Genomic DNA, 21,084 nt, shown 5'->3' on the forward strand with positions numbered 1-21,084 from the left:
GAATCGCTATGTTGTACACCTGTAACCTATATAATATTGTACATCAACTTTACCTCAATTTTTTTTAAAAGACATTTTTAATACTACTGAGAAGACTAAACATGGACTGGGTATTAGATAATATTAATAATTTTAGCTAAACTTTTTAGGTGTGATAAAGTCTTTAAGATTATGGTTTTTTTCATGTCCTTATGTACTAGAGAAATACACTGAAGTATTTAAAGATCACATAATGCTCGGGAGTAGCTTAAAGTAATTCAGCAAAAAAAGGGGGCCAGTGAATGAACTAAGACTGGTAAATATTAATCATTGTTGAGCCTGGTTGATGTGTACATGAAGATTCATAATACAAAATAAATAAGTAAATAAATAAATAAGCTTGACAAGATCCTTGTACTACAAATGAAGAAATTAAAAAAATACTATTACCTGTACAAGGTCACAAGGCTAGTCTAAAGAAAGGCTAAAACTAGAACCCAGGTCTCCTAAGTCCAGTGCTTTTTATATCAAATATGTTGTCCTTTTTTTTTGGGGGGGGTATAATTGCTTTACAATGGTGTGTTAGTTTCTGCTTTATAACAAAGTGAATCAGTTATACATATACATATGTTCCCAATTGTCTTGTCTTTTATTCTCTCATAACAACTTATTTTCTCATACATCTGAAGTGTAAAGCTAATATTTTACCCAAGCATAATTATCTTGGGTGGCAAATTTCATTTACTTTTACTGTGAAGAGGACAAAAAAGGGGAAAGCAATCACTTGAAAGTTAGACCAAGGGGGATGAACCGAACACGCTATGGCCCTGATTGGGCAGGGCAGGCAGACAGATAGGAAGCATTGGGATTCTGAGACAGCTAAAGTGGCAAGCAAGACAAAAAGGGAAAATTTAGAGTAGATAATCACCTTAGAGGAATTTATTTTCTACCAGCTCTGTGCAAGCATATCTGACCAGACACCGCAGGAGAGCTCAGAGGAAGGAGATGAAGAAGTGGACAAAGACTGGACCCCGATCAGAACGTGTGCTAAGAGCCTGAATATTATGAGACAAGAATAACATACCTGATTCATTTAAATTAAGTTCAAAAACAGGCAAAACTAATCTATGGTTGGTGGTTACCCTTCAATAGTGTTCACCCTTGGGGAGTGGTTAGTGACTGGAAGAGAGCACAAGGGAGTCTTCTGGAAGCTGGAAATCAGCTCTTTGTTAATCTGGGTGCTGTTTACATGGTTGTGATCAGTTTTGAAAGCTGAACTGTATAATTATGATACATGCATTTTCCTGTATGTATATTATACATCAATAAAAAGTTAAAAAAATATTAAAAAAAAGAATAACATACCTGAGAATTGTGGAAAGAATTTTGCTTTCTATACTAGAGGAAAGCAACTAGGGTGATGAGACACCTTTGTCTCAGATGGAAAAAAAGGAAACAGTAGAGACTGTTCAGGAAAAAAGTCAATAAACAAGTAGTAAGATCATCTAGTCCATGTACCTCCCTTTAGACAGCTAAGTAGTAGTAGTTACAGTTATTATTTCTACTATCATTATTACTCTCCTCTTTTACAAATGAGGTAATTGAGACTCAAAGAGATAAAGTGACTTGCCTACGATCACAGAGATTAACTTAAAAAATGATGTTAGGCTGCTGACCTCAAACCGAGACTATCAAGTATCAGATTTAAAAGAGTAATCAGAAATACAGCATCAGCAAGTGAAAGTCAAAGTTCACCAAAAAGAAAGAAATTACCCTTACCTGCAAGGCACTGTTGAGGAAGCAGCTGTTTTGTCCTGGCTCATTGCTGAGGCCTTTGCTGGGGGCTATGGAGGTTGAGCTTCGAGGAGCAAACATCCCTTGGACACTACCACGGCCCCCTGAAAAATAATTTCTCTTCCAAGACATTATTGTTCACATTTAGCCTGAAAACACAGAGGAAGTTTTGTATCTTTTGGGGAGGGAATTTCTGTCTGCTGAAGTCCTTAATATAAAGAGAATCCAGAATTTAACAAATTTATGTTGAAAGATTTTAAATTTACAACATTTCAAACATCATATATGCAGCTCAAGAAACTCAGGTATCCTTAGATCCACATGACAGAGCTGTCCTCTACTTGCTCCAAGCAATGCCCAAAATGTAACATGGCACAGGATTAATTCAAACAGAGAAATCCTTCCTTCGATTTTTCTTGAACTGCCTCCATAAAACCCTGGTGAAGTGGCTGTACTCCTCAACTCCAACAGAATCCAGGATCAGGGTAGGATGTGTTCTTTAGGCTTGTTTATAATGCTTCTTGTGGATTGAAGAATTTTCCAACTGGAAGGAGAGGCAGACAGATAAGCAAGAATCCAACGCAACCCTCCTCGCCTTCTATTGCCTCGTCCCATCATCCTCTGAAGTAAAAACCCAAGTTCTAAGCAACTGACATAGATTCCACAAAGCTAAGAAGCTTGTTTGAAATAAATGGAGTTTCTGTTGTTCTGCTGCTGTTTTTTAATATGCCCCAAATATTTTCTAGTATTCCATCCAGAACTTCAGAAAGTCTCTTCTCTTTTCCTCTGTGACTAGACTAGCCAGCTGTGCCAGAGAGCTTTAAAGAAAGAAAAAAAAAAAAACAATCAAAAGCTTGCGTCATTTAATGACTCTACTAGCTTTGTGCGCTTCTGCCAAGATCAGCGTTGCCTCACCTCTCACTAAAACTTGAAACCGAGACAAACAATGCTCACCACCCCACCCCCGCAAAGAAATCCTAACAACAACAAAAAGGAGAAACACTCAAACCAAAGAGGTGGGAAGAAAAAGGTGTGCGCAGCTTTACTCTCATAGGAGCCTCCTCCCAAATTTTCTAGGAGAAGAAAGTTGACCTGGACAAAAATAAGAACTGAATGCAAACTTTCCAAAATCAGGCTAAGAAAAAAGTTACCAAGTAAACACACACCAAACTAGAAATTGAAACTGTTTTGGATGTTGTGAGTACAGAAAATTTTCAAGGTATTTTAAATGCTCATGGCTATAAAAGCCTATTTAAAGGTGGGAGGGTCATGTTTTCAGTCTGGGCTCTGAGTAAAGATGTCCCATCCCAGAGAAACCCTCATGGCGAGTGAACCATATGTCCTTAACATCCAGTCCAAAAGAACTAAATCTTCTGACCTGTTTGTTTGTATGTTACATTTTTTGCCAGAGGATCAGAGAGATAATTTGGGTTACAAATCACTTAATCCTCAGATTATATCCAAGGTATTCACAATCAGAGGCCATCCATTGACCAACATTAATTTTCAACTAATTAAAATGCCAGTGAGGCAACAAGGGAAAATTTCCTTGGAAGGAAATGCTTCTAATATTCACCTTTAAGTTTTCCTGTAAGGCTGCCAGGTCCACAGAAGGAAAAAATTAAGAATGTTAAATATTAAATTTGGTTTCTAACAGTTTCCCAAGCTTCTCCCTTCCTTCCCACCATCATATGGATGACCTAAAAAAGCAAAAATGCTATAACATCTTAATCATTCTTGGTTCACCTAGCACTATCCATAGTGTGTTCAGTGGAAAAGCTGAGGCACCGGAACATTAAACGGTTGCACAGACTGTTCTTTCCCTTCTCTAAATTCCCAGACTATTTATAATCTACAGATCACAGTTGAAGTATTAGATTATACATTATAGTGTCATATTATTCTGTATTTGTTTTTATTAATCTCTATTTGTTTTATATGGTGTCAGTCATGTATCCTGACTATGACTGTATGAAATGAAATACTAACTAGTGTCAGACATGTGCTAAACAATACCTATATTCTTTATTTTATCTTCATAACAGCCCTATCATGTAGGTATTAATAGTTCCGTTTCACAGAAGAGTAAAGGGAGGCTTAAAGACATTAACTTGCCCAAATCAAAGCTGGTAAGTGTCAGAGCTAGAATTGTTTGACTACTTACTGTGACTTAATTATATATTTTATTATACTATTCCAAAAGCTCCTAACACAGTGCTAGTCTAGTCATAAGCAGGCACTCAATAAACACTGCCTGATGATTAGCATATAGCACCAGGCAGGACCCCATGTCTCCTACACAGACTACATGACCCTCAACCCTCTACACACACCCCATACACACCCCACTCGAGGCCACTAAGCAACTTCCAACAAGCCATGCAGCATTCCTTCAGCTCAACTGCTGCAAAAGAATGACAAATACCAACCCTCCACTTTGCTCAAAGCCAAAAGGACTTGGCAGGCAGGTGGGGTTTCCAGTATCCACATTAGGAGCTCACTGAAACTCAGCCTGCCCTATGATACACACCCCTGAGTTCAGGGAGCAAAGGGAAAAAAGGCAGTAGCAGAAAAAAAGATTCTCAGGCTCTGAATGGCAGCATTATGTAGGGTAAGGCAAAAAGCTCTCACACTTGAGCTAGGTGTGTCAGAAACCAGAGGTGAGAGCCAAAAAGAACAAAGCCAAGAGTGGTAATAACAAACAGTCCAAGAAATACTGATGACAAAATATTTCACTTAAATTACAGGTCTAGCACCAAACAATATAATCCATCTACGAAAGATACATGAGAAAATAAAGAGTTCTACCGACATGGCTCTAACAACCTATTTTTAAAAAGAAAAAGAACTTCCTAGGCAATACCAGAGTATTTTAGGGGTAAAAGAGCATAATGTCTGCAACCTACTCTGAAATGGTTCAGGAAAAAAAAAAATTTGTGTGTATGCATGTATACTTATGTATATATGGAGGGAGAAGGAGAGAGAAAATAGTAAAGCAAATATAGCAAAATGTTAACAATAAATAAATCTGGCTCAAGGGTATATGAAAATTCTTTGTTCCATTTCTTGCAACTTGTTTGTAAGTTTTAAATTATTTTTTAAGTTGACAAGGAATTGATATCTGCAAATAATAAAAGAATTTAAAATTATGTAAGAATTAGCTTGTACTGTATGAAGTATTAGTAACTCAATGCAAAATCATGACTAAAATCATTAAGCTGTTAGATAATAACCATGCCAGATGATATTGGCAATCCCAAACGAAAATAAAAGAAAGAAAAAGAAAAATGTACAGATATGAGGACAAATTAAAAGGAAATAAAAGCTTGAATCCTATTTCTATGACAAGGAGAGATCGAAACAGTGTAAGTTCAAGCTGTTGTCAGGAGTAAGTGATGTAGAGTAATTGTGATATTATTAAGAGGACTAGGACTAGACCTGGAGTTGGAAAAACATGGGTTCAAATTCTACATTTTTACTACTTTATGTAATCCCAAATAACTTAGGTGTCCTGAACTTTGTTTTCTGGGTCTATGGAACGGTGGCACAATACGTATTTCACACAGTGACTGAGATTTAACATGATAGGTATGTGAAAGCAAGTTTTCAAAACAAAGAATTAATAATGAGTTCACTGAATGAGTGAATTGCTGAGCCTAAAAACTGAAAAGTAAATTTCTGTTTGGGGACCTCAGGATACTAGAAAGTTGTAAGCCAGCAGGAATAAGTCTTCTAATTATATAAAAAGAACAATAGGCCTCACATAGAGCAAGGTACATGTCAGTATGATTTAGCTATGTGCTTGAAGAAACATTTGAATTTTACAATTATTTAAAAAATACAAAGTTTAAAAAAATAAAATAAAAAGTTTAACATAAAAAGGTAAGCAACTGAGTCTATTACAAGGAATAGGGTAACATTTTAGAAGGTCTACAAACACTGACCATGTTCAACTGATCAATGATTCAAATGGAAAAGCCATGAAGAGTATCTCAGTTTCTAAGGAAGGAACAGTAGCCCCATCACTAGTGATTAAAGTCAAAAGTAACCCAAACAATAGGAAGTCAAACTGTACAACACTGAGATATCCCAACAGTTTCCAGAAAATTTGCCCACATTTCTGGTTCTGTTATTCTATATAGCAGTTTACTTATAATTTACTGAAGAATCTGTACTTGCACTGATAAATCAGCAGGCAATTACCTCAATTCCTTGGTACACTCCACATGTCAATAATTACAAACTATATCCATAGTATCTTCTCGCTTATTATGAGGATATCAATGTCTGGCATATAGTAACTGCTATATAAATTATTGTTATTGTTATTATTACCATTCAAACATTCCCTTCTCATGAGCTCTTTTCCCTTTAAAGATAACCACATAGATATCCTATATTCTTTAAAAACCCAGTAACAGCAAAGACCACCTTGAACTTATTAAATCCTTACGCCTACTGTCCTAAATTTTTTTCAACCTTTCACTGCTAAAAGTCTCTGTAAAATAATTTACAACTGCTGCTTCTCCTTGCTCATCATTAATGTCTTCAGAACATGGTACTGTTCCTTTATTCCACCTTCACAATTTTACTTCATGGAACATTTGCCTTCTAAAGAAATCTAATTTCAAAACCCATTGGCTTTTTCCATATGCCTCATTCTTCTTAACTTTTCTGCAGCACCTAACACTGGTTGCCTGATGTAACACAATCGTGAATTCATAAGAAAATAAAAGAATGACAAAAATAAGAGAATGACAAACACTGGTTCTCCTACTGCTCTGACAGTCCATTTTCTCTCTCTTTTGTTGCTTTCTTAAAAGTAAGCATTCCGGGACTTTCCTGGTGGTGCAGTGGTTAAGAATCTGCCTGCCAATGCAGGGGACACGGGTTCAAGCCCTGGTCTGGGAAGAGCCTACATGCCACGGAGCAACTAAGCCCATGAGCCACAACTACTGAGCCAACGTGCTGCAACTACTGAAGCCTGCGTGCCTAGAGCCCTTGCTCTGTGACGAGAGAAGCCACTGCAATGAGAAGGCCGTGCACTGTAACGCCACAACTAGAGAAAGCCTGCGCGCACCAACAAAACCCAACACAGCCAAAAAAAAAAAAAAAACCTAAACATTCCCTAAAGTTAAAATTAGACCTTCTTGCTCTTGTCTAGAGTACTTCCCATGAGTGTTCTCATCCCCTTTTCCATCAGAACTTCAACCATAACTTCTGGTTTGATAAATCACAAATCTTATGAACTCTGAAACCAAATTACCAACTATGTACACACTGTCCCACTTTCAAAACAAGTTTAACATGTCCAAATCTGAAGTCACCGCCTTCCCCCCCAAAACAGTCCCTCCTCTTTATCCCCCATTTTTTAAAATTTATTTATTTATTTATTTATTTATTTATTTTACTAATGGCATTGAGGCAGGAGACAGATGGGCCCCAGGCTGGGCAGCTGGAGTTGTCCCCTGTGGACAGATACTCCAAAATAGCAGGCATGAGAGAAGAGCTGAGCACTGCCCAGATAAAGATAGAGACAACATATTTCTCTTTCTTCAGGTCAAGAAGACCTTCCTGACTATACATGCACAGAAAGGCTCTTTGGAGGTCAAAAGGGAGGGGGCATCACCTCATAGCAAGAGATGTCAACCTACCTATAGGTGCTTCACTAGAATCCATCTTGGCTAAGAGATGTGTGCGCACACATGGAAGGACCCTGATATATGCCAAATACGGACTCAAAAGCAGGCAAAGCGGGCTTCCCTGGTGGCGCAGTGGTTGAGAGTCCGCCTGCCGATGCAGGGTACACGGGTTCGTGCCCCAGTCCAGGAAGATCCCACATGCCGCAGAGCAGCTGGGCCCGTGAGCCATGGCCACTGAGCCTGCGCGTCCGGAGCCTGTGCTCCACAACGGGAGAGGCCACAACAGTGAGAGGCCTGCGTACCGCAAAAAAAAAAAAAAAAGAAAAAAAGAAAATACACAGGACTTCCCTGGTGGCACAGTGGTTGAGAATCCGCCTGCCAATGCGGGGGACACAGGTTTGTGCCCTGATCCAGGAAGATCCCACATGCCATGGAGCAAAGCCCGTGCGCCACGACTACCGAGCCTGTGCTCTAGAGCCTGTGAGCCACAACTACTGACCCCACGAGCCACAACTACTGAAACCCACGCACCAAGAGCCTGTGCTACACAAGAGAGCCACCCCAATGAGAAGCCCGTGCATCGCAACAAAGAGTAGCCCCCGCTCGCTGCAACTAGAGAAAGCCCGTGCACAGCAACAAAGACCTAACATAGCCAAAAATAAATAAATTAAATAAATTTTTAAAAATACACAGATAGCAAATAAACATATAAAAAGATATTCAATATTATTAGTCTTTAGGGAAATGGAATTAAAACCACACTACATGCCTACTAAAGTAGCTAAAAATACAAACAAAAATATTTAAAACCTGACAATAACAAAGGCTAATGAGGAAGTATCAGAGCGACTGGAAGTCTCCTAAATTGCTGATAGAAATGCAAAATGACACTGTTGGCAATTACATATAATGTTAAATATACTTTTACCATCTGACCTAGCAATCCCATTCCTAGGTATTTTACCCAAAAGAAATGAAAGCTTATGCCACATAAAAACCTTTACACAAGTGTTTATAGTGGCTTTACACATAATCACCAAAAACTGGAAACAACCCAAATGTTCTTCAACTAGTAAGTGGTACATATATACATTAAACTCAACAATAAAAAGGAAAGAATACTGACATACACAAAAATATGGATGAATCTCAAATGTACTATGATGAGACTCAAAAGGCTATATACTATATGATTTCACTTTTATGACAACTTGGAAAAGTCAAAATTAAAAGTCAAAATAGACCAGTGTTTCCAGAAGTTGTGCGTGACAGTAGGGGTTGATTGCAAAGGGGCAGTACCAGGGTGATGAAACTGTTATGTATCTTGATTGTGCTGGTAGTTATACTATACTACCTCTATGCATTTAGCAAAACTCAGAACTCTATACCAAAAAGACTGTGGTATTTTAATATAAATTTTAGTAATTTTATATAGACTACCAAAGATTCTAAAAAACACCTTTTAAAGCATATTTTAAAGTGTCAATTAAAAAAACAAAAACCTTTCCCAGGTCCCTCCTGAAGAATAATGTCCAAACTTCTCAGTCTGATTCTTAATAACATAATCTGACCTTAATTTATATTTTATATTTATCTCTTTTTATCTCACTACATAAAACTACATAAAACTTCTCCACCCAGGGCTTCCCTGGTGGCACAGTGGTTAAGAATCCACCTGCCAATGCAGGGGGCACGGGTTTGAGCCCTGGTCCGGGAAGATCCCACATGCCGTGGAGCAACTAACCCCAGGCACCACAACTACTGAAGCCTGTGCGCCTAGAGCGTGTGCTCCGCAACGAGAAGCCACCACAACGAGAAGTCCGTGCACCACAACGAAGAGTAGCCCCTGCTCGCTGCAACTAGAGAAAACCCGCGCACAGCAACAAAGACCCAACGCAGCCAAAAATAAATAAATTTATAAAAAGAAAACAAAAAAACTTCTCCCCAAACAAAGAGTTTTCCCATTTCTGTGATCTTATTAATAGTTTTACCTACTTGGGATGCTCAGTATCCTACTTCCCCTCTATAGGTAACCCAGCCTCTTTGTAAAAACCTTTGTAAAACACTCCTTGACTACCCCAAGCCTGAAGGGATCTCCCCCATTTCTGAATTCCTATATAAATCTTCTATAATTGTAAGGGAAATTAATGTTTCTATCAGACCATTGTTTCTAGGGTCCTTCCCCTCTCCCTGTTCCCCTCCATCCCATCTGAGAATAGAGAATGGATGGAGGTCAGAAGTCAATTGTGTTATATACAAATATCTGTTATTGTGTTATATACAAATATCTGTTATTGTGGGGATACATTACATAGGAGTTCACTATAGTTTATTTTATTTGTCATATAATCTATCTTTCTATTTATAAATTGATTCTAACTAAAAAGCATGATTCTAAATATATATGTGTGTGTATATATGTATGTATGTATGTGTACACATATACATAAACTTTCCATAATTACTTCATCTTATAAAGCAAGATATTCTAATATTAACGTGATTCAGTTAAAACTTCAGGCTTTCCTCACTGTCAATATAAATATTTTAAGGAACATCACACAGCTTTGGGCAGATGAGATCCTAGTGAGGTAGTTCTGTATAAATGCATCTGAGTCATATCCTTAGATACTTAGTTTAAAAAAACAAACAAACAAAAAACCCAAAGCTAAACAAACTTGGTGAGCATTGCATTATTTGTTTAGTGGAAATCTGTTCCAAAGAAGTTGTCCATATGCAGTTTGTTTGTTGTTGTTGTTGTTGTTCTTTAATTTATTTATTTTTGGCTGCTTTGGGTCTTCGTTGCTGAGCAAGGGCTTTCTCTAGTTGCAGATAGCGGGGGCTACTCTTCATTGCGGTGTGCGGGCTTCTCATTGTGGTGGCTTCTCTTGTTGCGGAGCACAGGCTCTAGGCATGCGGGCTTCAGTAGCCGTGGCACGTGGGCTCAGTAGTTGTGGCTCGCGGGCTCTAGAGCGCATGCTCAGTAGTTGTGCCACACGGCCTTAGTTGCTCCACAGCATGTGGAATCTTCCGGGACCAGGGATCGAACCCGTATCCCCTGAATTGGTAGGTGGATTCTTAACCACTGCGCCACCAGGGAAGCCCCATATACAGTTTTCAATACGGAATCTTGCTTAGTTTTCAGGTCAGCCAATTAGATGATGATTAGAAACAACCACCACCTGATATTGGTAACTAAGTGCTAGATGCAAACTTATTCAAATTTAAATTAAAACGGCTCCATAGTCCATTATCTAAGACTCCTATCTGATTGATTTTGCCTTTGTAACAGTAGCAACCAAAGGGCACGCAGCATCCTGCAGAGAATAGTCCTAGACTACAACAAACTAACAGATAGTAGGCTATTTGTCAGCTAGTTATTCCCAAACTCTTTGCAGAAAATGTATCATTATCTTTATCCACATTTATTAGTTTCCAGCCAACTCCAAACACAATGGAATATTCAATCAAAGATGGAAGGAGGAGAAAGAGCATACAAGAATCTTATTGCCGTGTTGCTCTCAACTCTGAAGAAGATACAGCAACCTATATTTTACTACTGCTGAATAGACTCTGAATAAGCTTGTTCATAAATTCCTTTTTTCCCAACTTTATTGAGGTATAATTGATAAAACTGTAATGTATTTAAAGTGTACAATGTGATGATTTTATATATGAATACATTGTGTGAAGGGATTCCCATATCAAGTTGATTAACACATACTAGAAAGGCAACAGAAAAGACCAATGAAACTAAAAGCTGGGATTTGAAAATATAAATTAAATCGACAAATCTTTAACTAGACTAAGAAAAAAGAGAGAGAAGGTTCATATAAATAATATCAGAAATTAAAAAGGAGAAATTACAACTGATAACAGAGAAATACTAAGGATCATAAGAAACTACAGTGGACAATTATACACCAACAAACTGAATAATCTAGAAGAAATAAATTAAAATATAGAAATATACAACCTACCAAGTCTGAATCATGAAGAAATAAAAAATGTGAACATAAATATTTATTTAATCTTTAATCTACTTTATACTTATTTAATCATCATTACGACCTAGCTCCTGGGCTTTACTAAGTCAAAACAGCCTGCATTACCTTGTTGTCTCTAACATCAGGTAAACTTCTAGGAAGCTTAGAAGCCAAAACTGGGAAAGAAGCATGTCATCTTATCACCTATTACCTATTTCTTTATGTAGTAGATACTAAATTGTATGTCCCACATTGTTCCCAATCTGAACACACTAACTTCCTGTGAGCAGGCTAAAAAACTTTTCCCATGTGTGAAATGAAAGAAAACAGTGGGTCCCAACCTTTTTGCAGACCCCCACATCCAGAGGCAAGCTTAGAAAAAACCATGAATTGTGACAGGAAATGATATTAGTAAAAGCAATTCCTTGGGAAGGGAGAGGCACCATACACCGAAAGGCAAGGGCAAGGTGGGGTAGAATTAAGAAAAAAAAAAAAAGAAGAAGAAACCATGAAGATTAAGCTTCGGGGTCCCTCTCTTGCACAGGCCCTCAGGCCCAATATCTACTTTTCTTTTTTTAAAAAAATGTTTCCCTTAAAGTGGGCCCTCTGAATTATGTAAGCTCCAGGTCCCACAGACTCTGAATTATATTACAGAAACTGAGCTTTTATAGTATACGTTACTTGAGAAAATATATGATTCAAAAATCTACTTTAGGGCTTCCCTGGTGGCGCAGTGGTTGAGAATCCGCCTGCTGATGCAGGGGACGCGGGTTCGTGCCCCGGTCCGGGAAGATCCCACATGCCGCGGAGCGGCTGGGCCCGTGAGCCATGGCCGCTGAGCCTGCGCGTCCGGAGCCTGTTGCTCCGCAATGGGAGAGGCCACAACAGTGAGAGGCCCCCGTACCACAAAAAAAAAAAAAAATCTACTTTAAATTCGGTAATACTAATAAATTTGTATTTTACTAATCAAAGCCATCTAATACATTATGCGTTATATAAATTTTGTTAGCACTAAATAGATCTAAATTGTACTCTTTGAATTTTTCATTCTTGGGCTGACTGTAATAATTCTACTAGGGATCCACACAGAGTTGACAGAGTAGAAATGGCAGGGCTAAATTTAAAAGATCATGGCTCAAGACTGTCAGTATTAGAGGTACAGCTCTAGAAAATGAAGACCTCTAGAAAAAAACATTTCTCTATATTAATGAAATACAGAGAATGATTACTTCACAACGAGTATACACAATGCATCATAATGTGCTGCCATTTTTCTCAGGCCAAAGTATTAAACCAGGCTATAGACGTAGCCGCCCTAATTATCTACTACTATATTCCTCACCAACAAAGTCAGCTTCTCTTAGCCTCTGTGTCTGAAAAAAGCCTAAGTAGTCATTCAAATGTTTGCAAAATGAAACTGGCTTAACCATAAAGAGAGATGACACTGGGCCACAGGAAGAGCCTGTCACCCTAAGAAACAGTGGGGTAAAGGAGGTTCAGAGATCTATAGCTTATTAGCATTAGCACTGGAGACTTCTTTTTTTTTTTTTTTTTTTTGCGGTACGCGGGCCTCGTCCTTGTTGTGTCCTCTCCCGTTGCGGAGCACAGGCTCCGGACGCGCAGGCTCAGCGGCCATAGCTCACGGGCGCAGCTGCTCCGCAGCATGTGGGATCTTCCCAGACCGGAGCACGAACTCGCGTCCACTGCTTCGGCAGGCAGACTCTCAACCACTGCGCCACCAAGGAAGCCCTGGAGACTTCTTTATGAGTGGGATATGAGTGTAACTGAGACCAATACTGACTAGAAAGGATTTATTCCTGCAGAACCTGAAGGTCCTTTGATGAAACCAGGAGTAAGGTGCAGGTATCTTAGAAAGGGATAGCTCCCTTAAGGGAATTCATTTCATAATCATTAAATGAAGTTCAATGAGGTCTCTAAGTAATACTACTAATTCTATACGTAGAGAATTCCATGACATTCATGCAAATGATAGTATCAAAGTATCTCCACCAAGACATTTATTAACCACAAAGGGAAAGATAGTAACTTTACTGTAGAGAAATGAGGCAGAAACCCCCTTAACCAAGTGATCAAGTCGAACATCACGAGCAATAATACATACTGACATCGTGAATCCCATGGTAATAAAGCACTGAGAACACATTTCTTGACATTCTTGCCTAAACCATATAATCTCAGTTCAATCATGAGGAAAAAAAAAAATCAGACAAATCCAAATTGAGGAATATTTGACAAAATAACTGACTAATACCCTCCAAAAATGTCAAAGTTATAAAAGACAAAGAAAGACTGAGAAACTTTTACAGAACCTCGGAGACTAAGGAGGAGAAAAGCCTAAAATGCAATGTGAGATCCTAGATAGGATCCTCAATAAAGAACAATGGTGAAGAAACTTGAAGTTTGACGGTCTTGGTCTTTACGTAACAGTATTGAACCAATGCTAATTTCCTGGTTCTGTTTATTATACTATGCTTATATAAGATGATAAGATTAGAGGAAGCTGGGTTAGGGCTACATAAAAACAGTACTATTTTTGCAACTTTTCTGTAAGTCCAAAATTGGTTCAAATAAAAAACTTTTTAAATGTGCAAATAATTCATTGAGGGAGATGAAAGCTTGGGCCCAATGCGGAATAGAGGCAATTGGAGGATTAACATCTATACTTATAAAGGTAAGTGGACTAATAGTTTGTGATCATGGGAAATTTAGAGTCCAATGAAGGCTTGTGTGAAATGTCTAGGGTTATCATGTTTAACATCAAAGTTTAGCAGTTAATGGGTTATTCGTACAGAAACCTGTTTCTCAGAGCTCGATTTACCTAGAATGAACTATTAGAAAAGTTTTTAAATCCACAAGATCAAGTATAAGTAAATGTAAAATAGCAGGGGTCTTGTTAGGATGATGAATTATTTTTTTTCCTCTTTTCTCTATTTTCTAAATTATCTATAATTCATAGATGAATTATCTTTAATTTATAGTTTCCTTACTTAAAGTAAAACTAAAATTGGAATTTAAACTCATTTTCCCTAAAAACAGAATGAAAGGACTCTGGACCAGAGGTAACCAACCATTGAGAAAGCTGTTTAATAATTGGTAACTACTTCCTATTTAGAAACAGGGGGCCAGATGTGGATTTCTATTTCCTTTCATTCTATTTTCATTGCTGCTGCTGCTAAGGTCCAGATCCTCTCCCCTCTGGACTACTGGACCACATTCTGACTCTTTAACAGGTCTCCATTCCTATATATGTGACTACCAGAGGACTCCTAAAATACCATGACACTCACCTTTTCAATGGCTTCCAGAGATGGGTATTCTTTTGGCTAGAGAAAAATTGTATTTTTATAATTCACAAGGGGAGAAATTAATGGATGGAGTTTTCACAAGTTTCTCTCCCATAATTTTTTCTTGTCCACTTATTCCACTGCTAACAAGGCAAAAACATGAACAAAGAGTAAACTTAAAAAAAAAAAAAAGCAGGGACAGTTTTTTGGGGGCAGGAACCCGCTGTGTCCCCCCTTGCCTGGCAAAGCAATAAAACTGTTCTTTTCTACAAAACAAAAACAAAAAAAAACCCAAATCAGTCAACAGGACCTATTTTGACAGGTTTTTTTTCTTATTGACTCATGTTCATGATTGTGCTTTCTTTTTTTAAAAATTAATTTATTTATTTTTGGCTGTGCTGGATCTTTGTTGCTGCGCGCCGGCTTTCTCTAGTTGTGGTGAGCAGGGGCTACTCTTCATTGCGGTGCTCAGGCCTCTCATTGCAGTGGCTTCTCTGGTTGCAGAGCAAGGGCTCTAGGCGCACGGGCTTAGTAGTTGTGGCATGTGGGCTCAGTAGTTGTAACGCACGGGCTTAATTTCTCCACAGGATGTGCGATCTCTCGGACCAGGGCTCAAACCCATGTCTCCTGCATTGGCAGGTGGATTCTTAACCATTGAGCCACCAGGGAAGTCCATGATTGTGCTTTTTTTATTGCATATTTTTACATTCACATAGTCCGCTAGTAAAATTAACTACTAATTTATAAGATTGAATTAAATATGTCTGGCACCTACACAAAGTTTGAGAATCATTAGACCTTACCACCATTTTCCAGCTACATCTACTCACTCATTTATTCATCAGACATTTCACTGAGCACCTATTAAATGCCCCTCACTCATCCTCCACTCCAAGATAAGCATTCCCATCCTCCCCCACATTACAGTTATTTGTGTACATGGAGTACCTCACATATTCCTTAAGGGTATCTTTTTATTCCACACAGAAGTTGAATATAATAGGCACTGAATCACTGAAAGTTTAATTTAAAGAGAAAACTTCTCGTTTGAAGGGATAAGTACCTAGAACAGCCAATTCCAACATTCTGATAAACTCTGACTCTCCTTAAATAAGAGTCCTCCAAATCTCCATATCTAGCTTGAGATATCACAGATGGTTTTTTCTAATGAAGACTGTATCAACTCAATCAATATTTGCTCTGATTCAAGCTTAAAAATAAAAAGAGATAGCATCTACAACCAAAAAAAAGGCCACGTTATTTGTTGATTTATGGGCTGGTTATCACAAACTCCCCAGTGAATACAGTTACTCAACTCAAACAATTTCCTGAGGGTTGGACTTTGGCAGCTTCAAACTATTACATCATGTACAACAAGAAAAACTGTATGCTGATAAAGGACAGAAAGCCTTATATTTTTTCTTTTTGTAAGAGCTTAGAAAACTGTCATTTACAATAAATTTGTCCAAAAGCAGCTGGAAAAAAAAAAAGAAAAAAAAACAAGACATGTTTCACTTTACTATTAAGTGACAAATGTAACGACTAAGAAATGACATTTGGGGACTTCCCTGGCAGTCCAGTGAGTAACACTCCGTGCTCCCAACGCAGGGGGGTCCAGTTCGATCCCTGGTGGGATGCCACAACTAAGAAGTCTGCACGCCACAACTAAGAGCCCACATGCCGCAATCAAGAGTCCACATGCCATAATTAAGAAGTCCACATGCTGCAACTAAGACCCAGCACAGCCAAAAATAAATTAATAAATTAATTTAAAAAATAAATAAAAAGAAATGACATTTGCAGGCTACTTAGCCCCTCCTTATAAAGATCCAGAGCTATACAGCTAATCTACTGACTTCCAAGGGAGGCAGCATGATAGTAGAAAGAACATAGTGGTTTAAAGTGCAGCCTTTGCAGGGCCAACCACATTATATAACCTCAGGAAACACCATGATCATAGTGGAGATCCAGGAGGCACCATTCCCAGGGAACACAATGTGATTTATAAAACTTAGGGACCGGGCTTCCCTGGTGGTGCAGTGGTTAAAAATCCGCCTGCCAATGCAGGGGAAATAGGTTCGAGCCCCGGTCCGGGAAGATCCCACAGGCCGTGGAACAACTAAGCCCATGTGCCACAACTACTGAGCCTGTGCTCTAGAGCCCACGAGCCACAACCACTGAGCCTGTGAGCCACAACTACTGAAGTCCGCGGGCCTAGAGGCCACACTCTGCAACAAGAGAAGCCACCACAATGAGAAGCCCGCGCACCACAACGAAGAGTAGCCCCCGCACACCACAACTAGAGAAAGCCCACGCCCAGCAACAAAGACACAACATAGCCAAATATAAATAAATAAAATAAATAAATTTTTAAAATAAATAAATAAATAAAAATAAAACTTAGGGACCTAGAGTTCACATGGTAGAACAGGTTTGGACTCTACCACCTAACAACTGTGTTATCTTGACCAACTTATTGAATCAATTATTGAAGTCTCAGGTACCTCATCAGTAAAATGGAATTTAAAAATATATATATGTCTCTCATACGACTCTTACGAGGGTTAAATGAAATAGTGTGTGTGTATACATACATATATGTGTATATATATTTTATATATATATATAAAATTAGCCCAGTATCTAGCAAATGAGGCATAAATGTTTTGATGATAATTATGAAGAAGCAGGATAAAATGAATCTAAATTCCAATCCTGCTACATCACTTTCAGGTCATTTACTACATGTAATAAATGTGATTTATTGAGAGTATTGCAACAAAATTATAACACTTAGGGCCAGGTACAAAATAGGAGCTCCATAAATAGTAGCTATGATTATGATAACTGCATCCCCTATACCCATCCTCTCTCTTTCCTTCTCCCTTTCTCTCTTACACACCGCCCCCACACACACACACTTACTGTAAAAATTCTATGAGATTAAACTATAATTGATAGCACAAACCAAAAGCCACATCAAAATTGAGGGAAAATGTATCTAAAAATAATGCCTTTTCAATACAATTCACCTCGACTACTGTGGTAACTTCCAAACTATTCTCCCCCTTCTAATCCTACCTATAAAATGGTGCCAAAGCAATCTCTGATCAATTACTATTTAGCTCAAAAAACTTCAGTGACAAAATACTTACACTTAAAACACAAAAAAATGAGTTGTTCTATATACACCCGGCATTTGCTCAATAAGGAATATGTATATTTATTGAAGAAAACCTGCATATAAGTGGACCCATGCAATTCAGTCCCTGTTGTTCAAGGGGTCATCTGTATTACCTTCCCCAGCCCCATCTTCCAGTATTTCCTAATACTAATAATCCACTCCACTCTGCAAACCTGTCCTGAAGAAGCCATCCTGCTGGCAATTTATAGTAATAAAGACTAATGATAGTCACACCCTATTAGGAAGGAGTAGTCATTTATATTTAATTCATTTCCCAAAAGATTTTCTAAATACTGTCCCCTACAATTGGGATTTAATCTCTCCCTCCCAGGAACATTTTGTTAATCAGTTTCTTAACCAACACCCGAGTACTTTATTAGAATAAAAAGCAGAAAGCGACATTGCCTTACACTCAGCAGATGTTCAACACTTGTTAAATAAAAGAATAAATGAAGAACTAAGTTTTTTGATATACATTTTTAAATTTAGAGATAACTCAATTATAAGTATAACCAGTCATCTCTTTATTTCTTCCTGAATCTACTGCCTAAATCATATCATACCTAAATCATACCTTCTGTTTCCCAAAGGTCTATGGAAGAAAAGATACTCTACCTAATAGCCAGTAGAACAAACACATATTCTTCCTGAAACATACTGCTAGTAGGGCTTCCCTGGTGGTGCAGTGGTGAGAATCTGCCTGCCAATGCAGGAGACACGGGTTCGAGCCCTGGTCTGGGAAGATCCCCCATGCCGCGGAGCAACTGGGCCCATGAGCCACAACTACTGAGCCAGCACGTCTGGAGCCTATGCTCCGCCACGAGAGAGGCCGTGACAGTGAGAGGCCCGCTCACCGCGATGAAGAGTGGTCCCCGCTCGCCACAACTAGAGAAAGCCCTCGCACAGAAACGAAGACCCAACACAGCCAAAAATTAAATAAATAAATAAATTTGAAACAAACAAACAAACATACTGCTAGTAGCGCCAAACTAGTAACTGTGGTAGATAAAGGGAAAAAAGTCAATAGTGAATACATTAGGCCCCAGGATAGCAAAATGATAACTATGAGTTCCATAAAGTTGCCTTATATTATCCTCTAGTTCAGTAACTTAGAACTAGAGAGTTTTTTCCTAATTTTTTAAACCCTAAGATTTTTTTTCAACGTAAATGTTCAATTGCAACCATGCAGTATTTATTAATCATTATAAACATACCACTTTAAAAAAAAGGAGCTTACAATTTAAAAAATTAAAAAAAAATAAACATACCACTGCCCAAATTATTTCAGCACAAACAATAATGAAAGCATGATGGCTCTATCAAAAGCCACTGACTGCACTGGCTTGACTCGTTTCTGCTAGGAGAACACTGGCACTGAATGGCACAAGCAACTCCAGTGTGAGAGACCAAGCACATGACTGGGAAGGTGACAGAGGATACAAAGCAAAGAAACCCCTCCTCTCTGGGGGCAAGAGTGGAGGGATGGGCAGGGATCCACTGAAATCTACTCTAAAAGCCTTCCAATACTCAAACAAAACCTGCTGCCAGACTCCTGGTTTTGAGGCCCGTTCAAATCCCACCTCTGCTTCTGACAACTGAGAGACCTTAAGCAAAGTACTTACCCCCCAGCTCTTTCAGCTGTAAAATTATAATAACAGTAGCCACCACTTAGTGAACACCAAACTCTATGCTAGCACCAGACACACGGTACGACCTTTAATTCTCACAATTAATCTACCAAGTAGGGATTATTTCCCTCATTTTCCAAAAAAGAAAAACCCATGTTCTACCTATGCATGACTGTTTCCCAATGGGATAATACTACCTATCTGACAAGGTCATATTGGGAATTAGAAGTAAATGCAAAGCACTTAGTATAGAAACTAGCACTTGCCACATGGTAGTAGAGCTCAGGAATTCATTATTATACAAGTGCACCTATCACTTGAATAAGTGATTCAATTGAACCGCAATGAAATACCACAAACAAGTTTTCCCTCACATCATCTACCATAAAAATGACTTTCAATTAGCAGTACTTCTGAAGAACCCAAGGCTTATAACTTTATAACTGCTTGAAATACCAGAATATCATCCATTCAATGTCAACACATACATACACACATACACACACACACACACTGTTTCTTAGTTGAAGATCAAAACATATAATCCAAGGAAATAGAAAGCCCATTATGAAAGTGATATTTGACTTAAGCTGAACACCAAATATTAAATATTTTACTTTCAAAGGATTATAGACCCTTACATCTCAAGAGAGAAGGTGCTAATGAACAAATCTAACTTCCCAAAAGTAATTCCCAGAACCATCTGTTATCCTCAAGTACTCAGCAAACCATTTCCCAGAATTGACAATATATTGCCAAAATTTTAGTGAATTTTGCCAACATTTGCTGAGAAGAAAAAAGAATCATTCCAATTCTGGAAATAAATGCTACTTTCCAGCTTAGCCACAAAATAAGACCTCTTCTTCATTATTTCTTTTATCAGTATGTTAATACTGAAAATAAGTATAAAGAAATCACAAATAACCTTCTATCTGAAGGAAATTTAAAATACTAAACCCACAACCCTTGCCTTTAATTCTATGAGCTCAAGAAAATCTATGAGAATGGGTTTTTAAACCAATAATAAAAATCAAAGTTCCAAAGCCTTAATAATTGAATAAAAGGAGGGAAGCACAGAAACAACAGTCAGCATTAAAGAAGCCTTCTGAAACTTAAGAAGTTAACCTCACTTTCAAGGTTTAAACTTTGCTCGTTAAAAGCAACACTTCACAAAGACTGACCAGTTCCCTACATCCCTCCACCCACCCAGTTTTACCACAAGCACGTACTTACCAGAGAGCACACTCAAACCTCCAGCAAAAGGCCACCAGAAATCACAAGGGCATTTGTGGGACCAGTGATACAGGAATGGGGAGGGGCAAGGGAAGAGCTAGAGTTCTGGGGAGGGAAGGGTACGTTGGGAGGAGACAACTGAAGCTAGCAACAATGGGAAACTGTGAATTTAAACCACAAAGGCTTCCCGTAGAACAGAGTAACAAGGAAAGGGCAATTCTTTTTACCACCTACCAGGAACTCAGCACTGACAATTCATGATAAAGCTAAAAACATGGAGCTTCCAACGAAACACAAAGTAAACTTAAGAAACTAACCAAAAGTAACTTGAAA

The 21,084-nt window shown here is 38.3% G+C and overlaps 1 protein-coding gene across 11 annotated transcripts in view; it reads right to left on the bottom strand.

The window, feature by feature from the left end:
- Window positions 1-20,809, bottom strand: part of USP54 (ubiquitin specific peptidase 54) — a 92,493-nt gene extending 71,684 nt beyond the window's left edge. For 10 of the 11 annotated variants that reach the window (XR_004346157.1, XM_032607970.1, XM_032607972.1 and 7 more), the window contains exon 1: window positions 1,759-2,823. Coding sequence is in view for 10 of the 11 variants with exons in the window: in XM_032607970.1 (XP_032463861.1) it covers window positions 1,759-1,905 (147 nt within the window). In the remaining variant the exon portion in view is untranslated. Of the gene's footprint in view, window positions 1-1,758; window positions 2,824-20,751 lie in introns of those variants that run through there. The other variant, XM_032607967.1, reaches the window with a different exon arrangement.
- Window positions 20,810-21,084: the final 275 nt, after the last annotated feature.

The sequence above is a fragment of the Phocoena sinus genome, chromosome 16 (assembly GCF_008692025.1).
Source record: "Phocoena sinus isolate mPhoSin1 chromosome 16, mPhoSin1.pri, whole genome shotgun sequence".
NCBI classification, from domain to species: Eukaryota; Metazoa; Chordata; class Mammalia; order Artiodactyla; family Phocoenidae; genus Phocoena; species Phocoena sinus.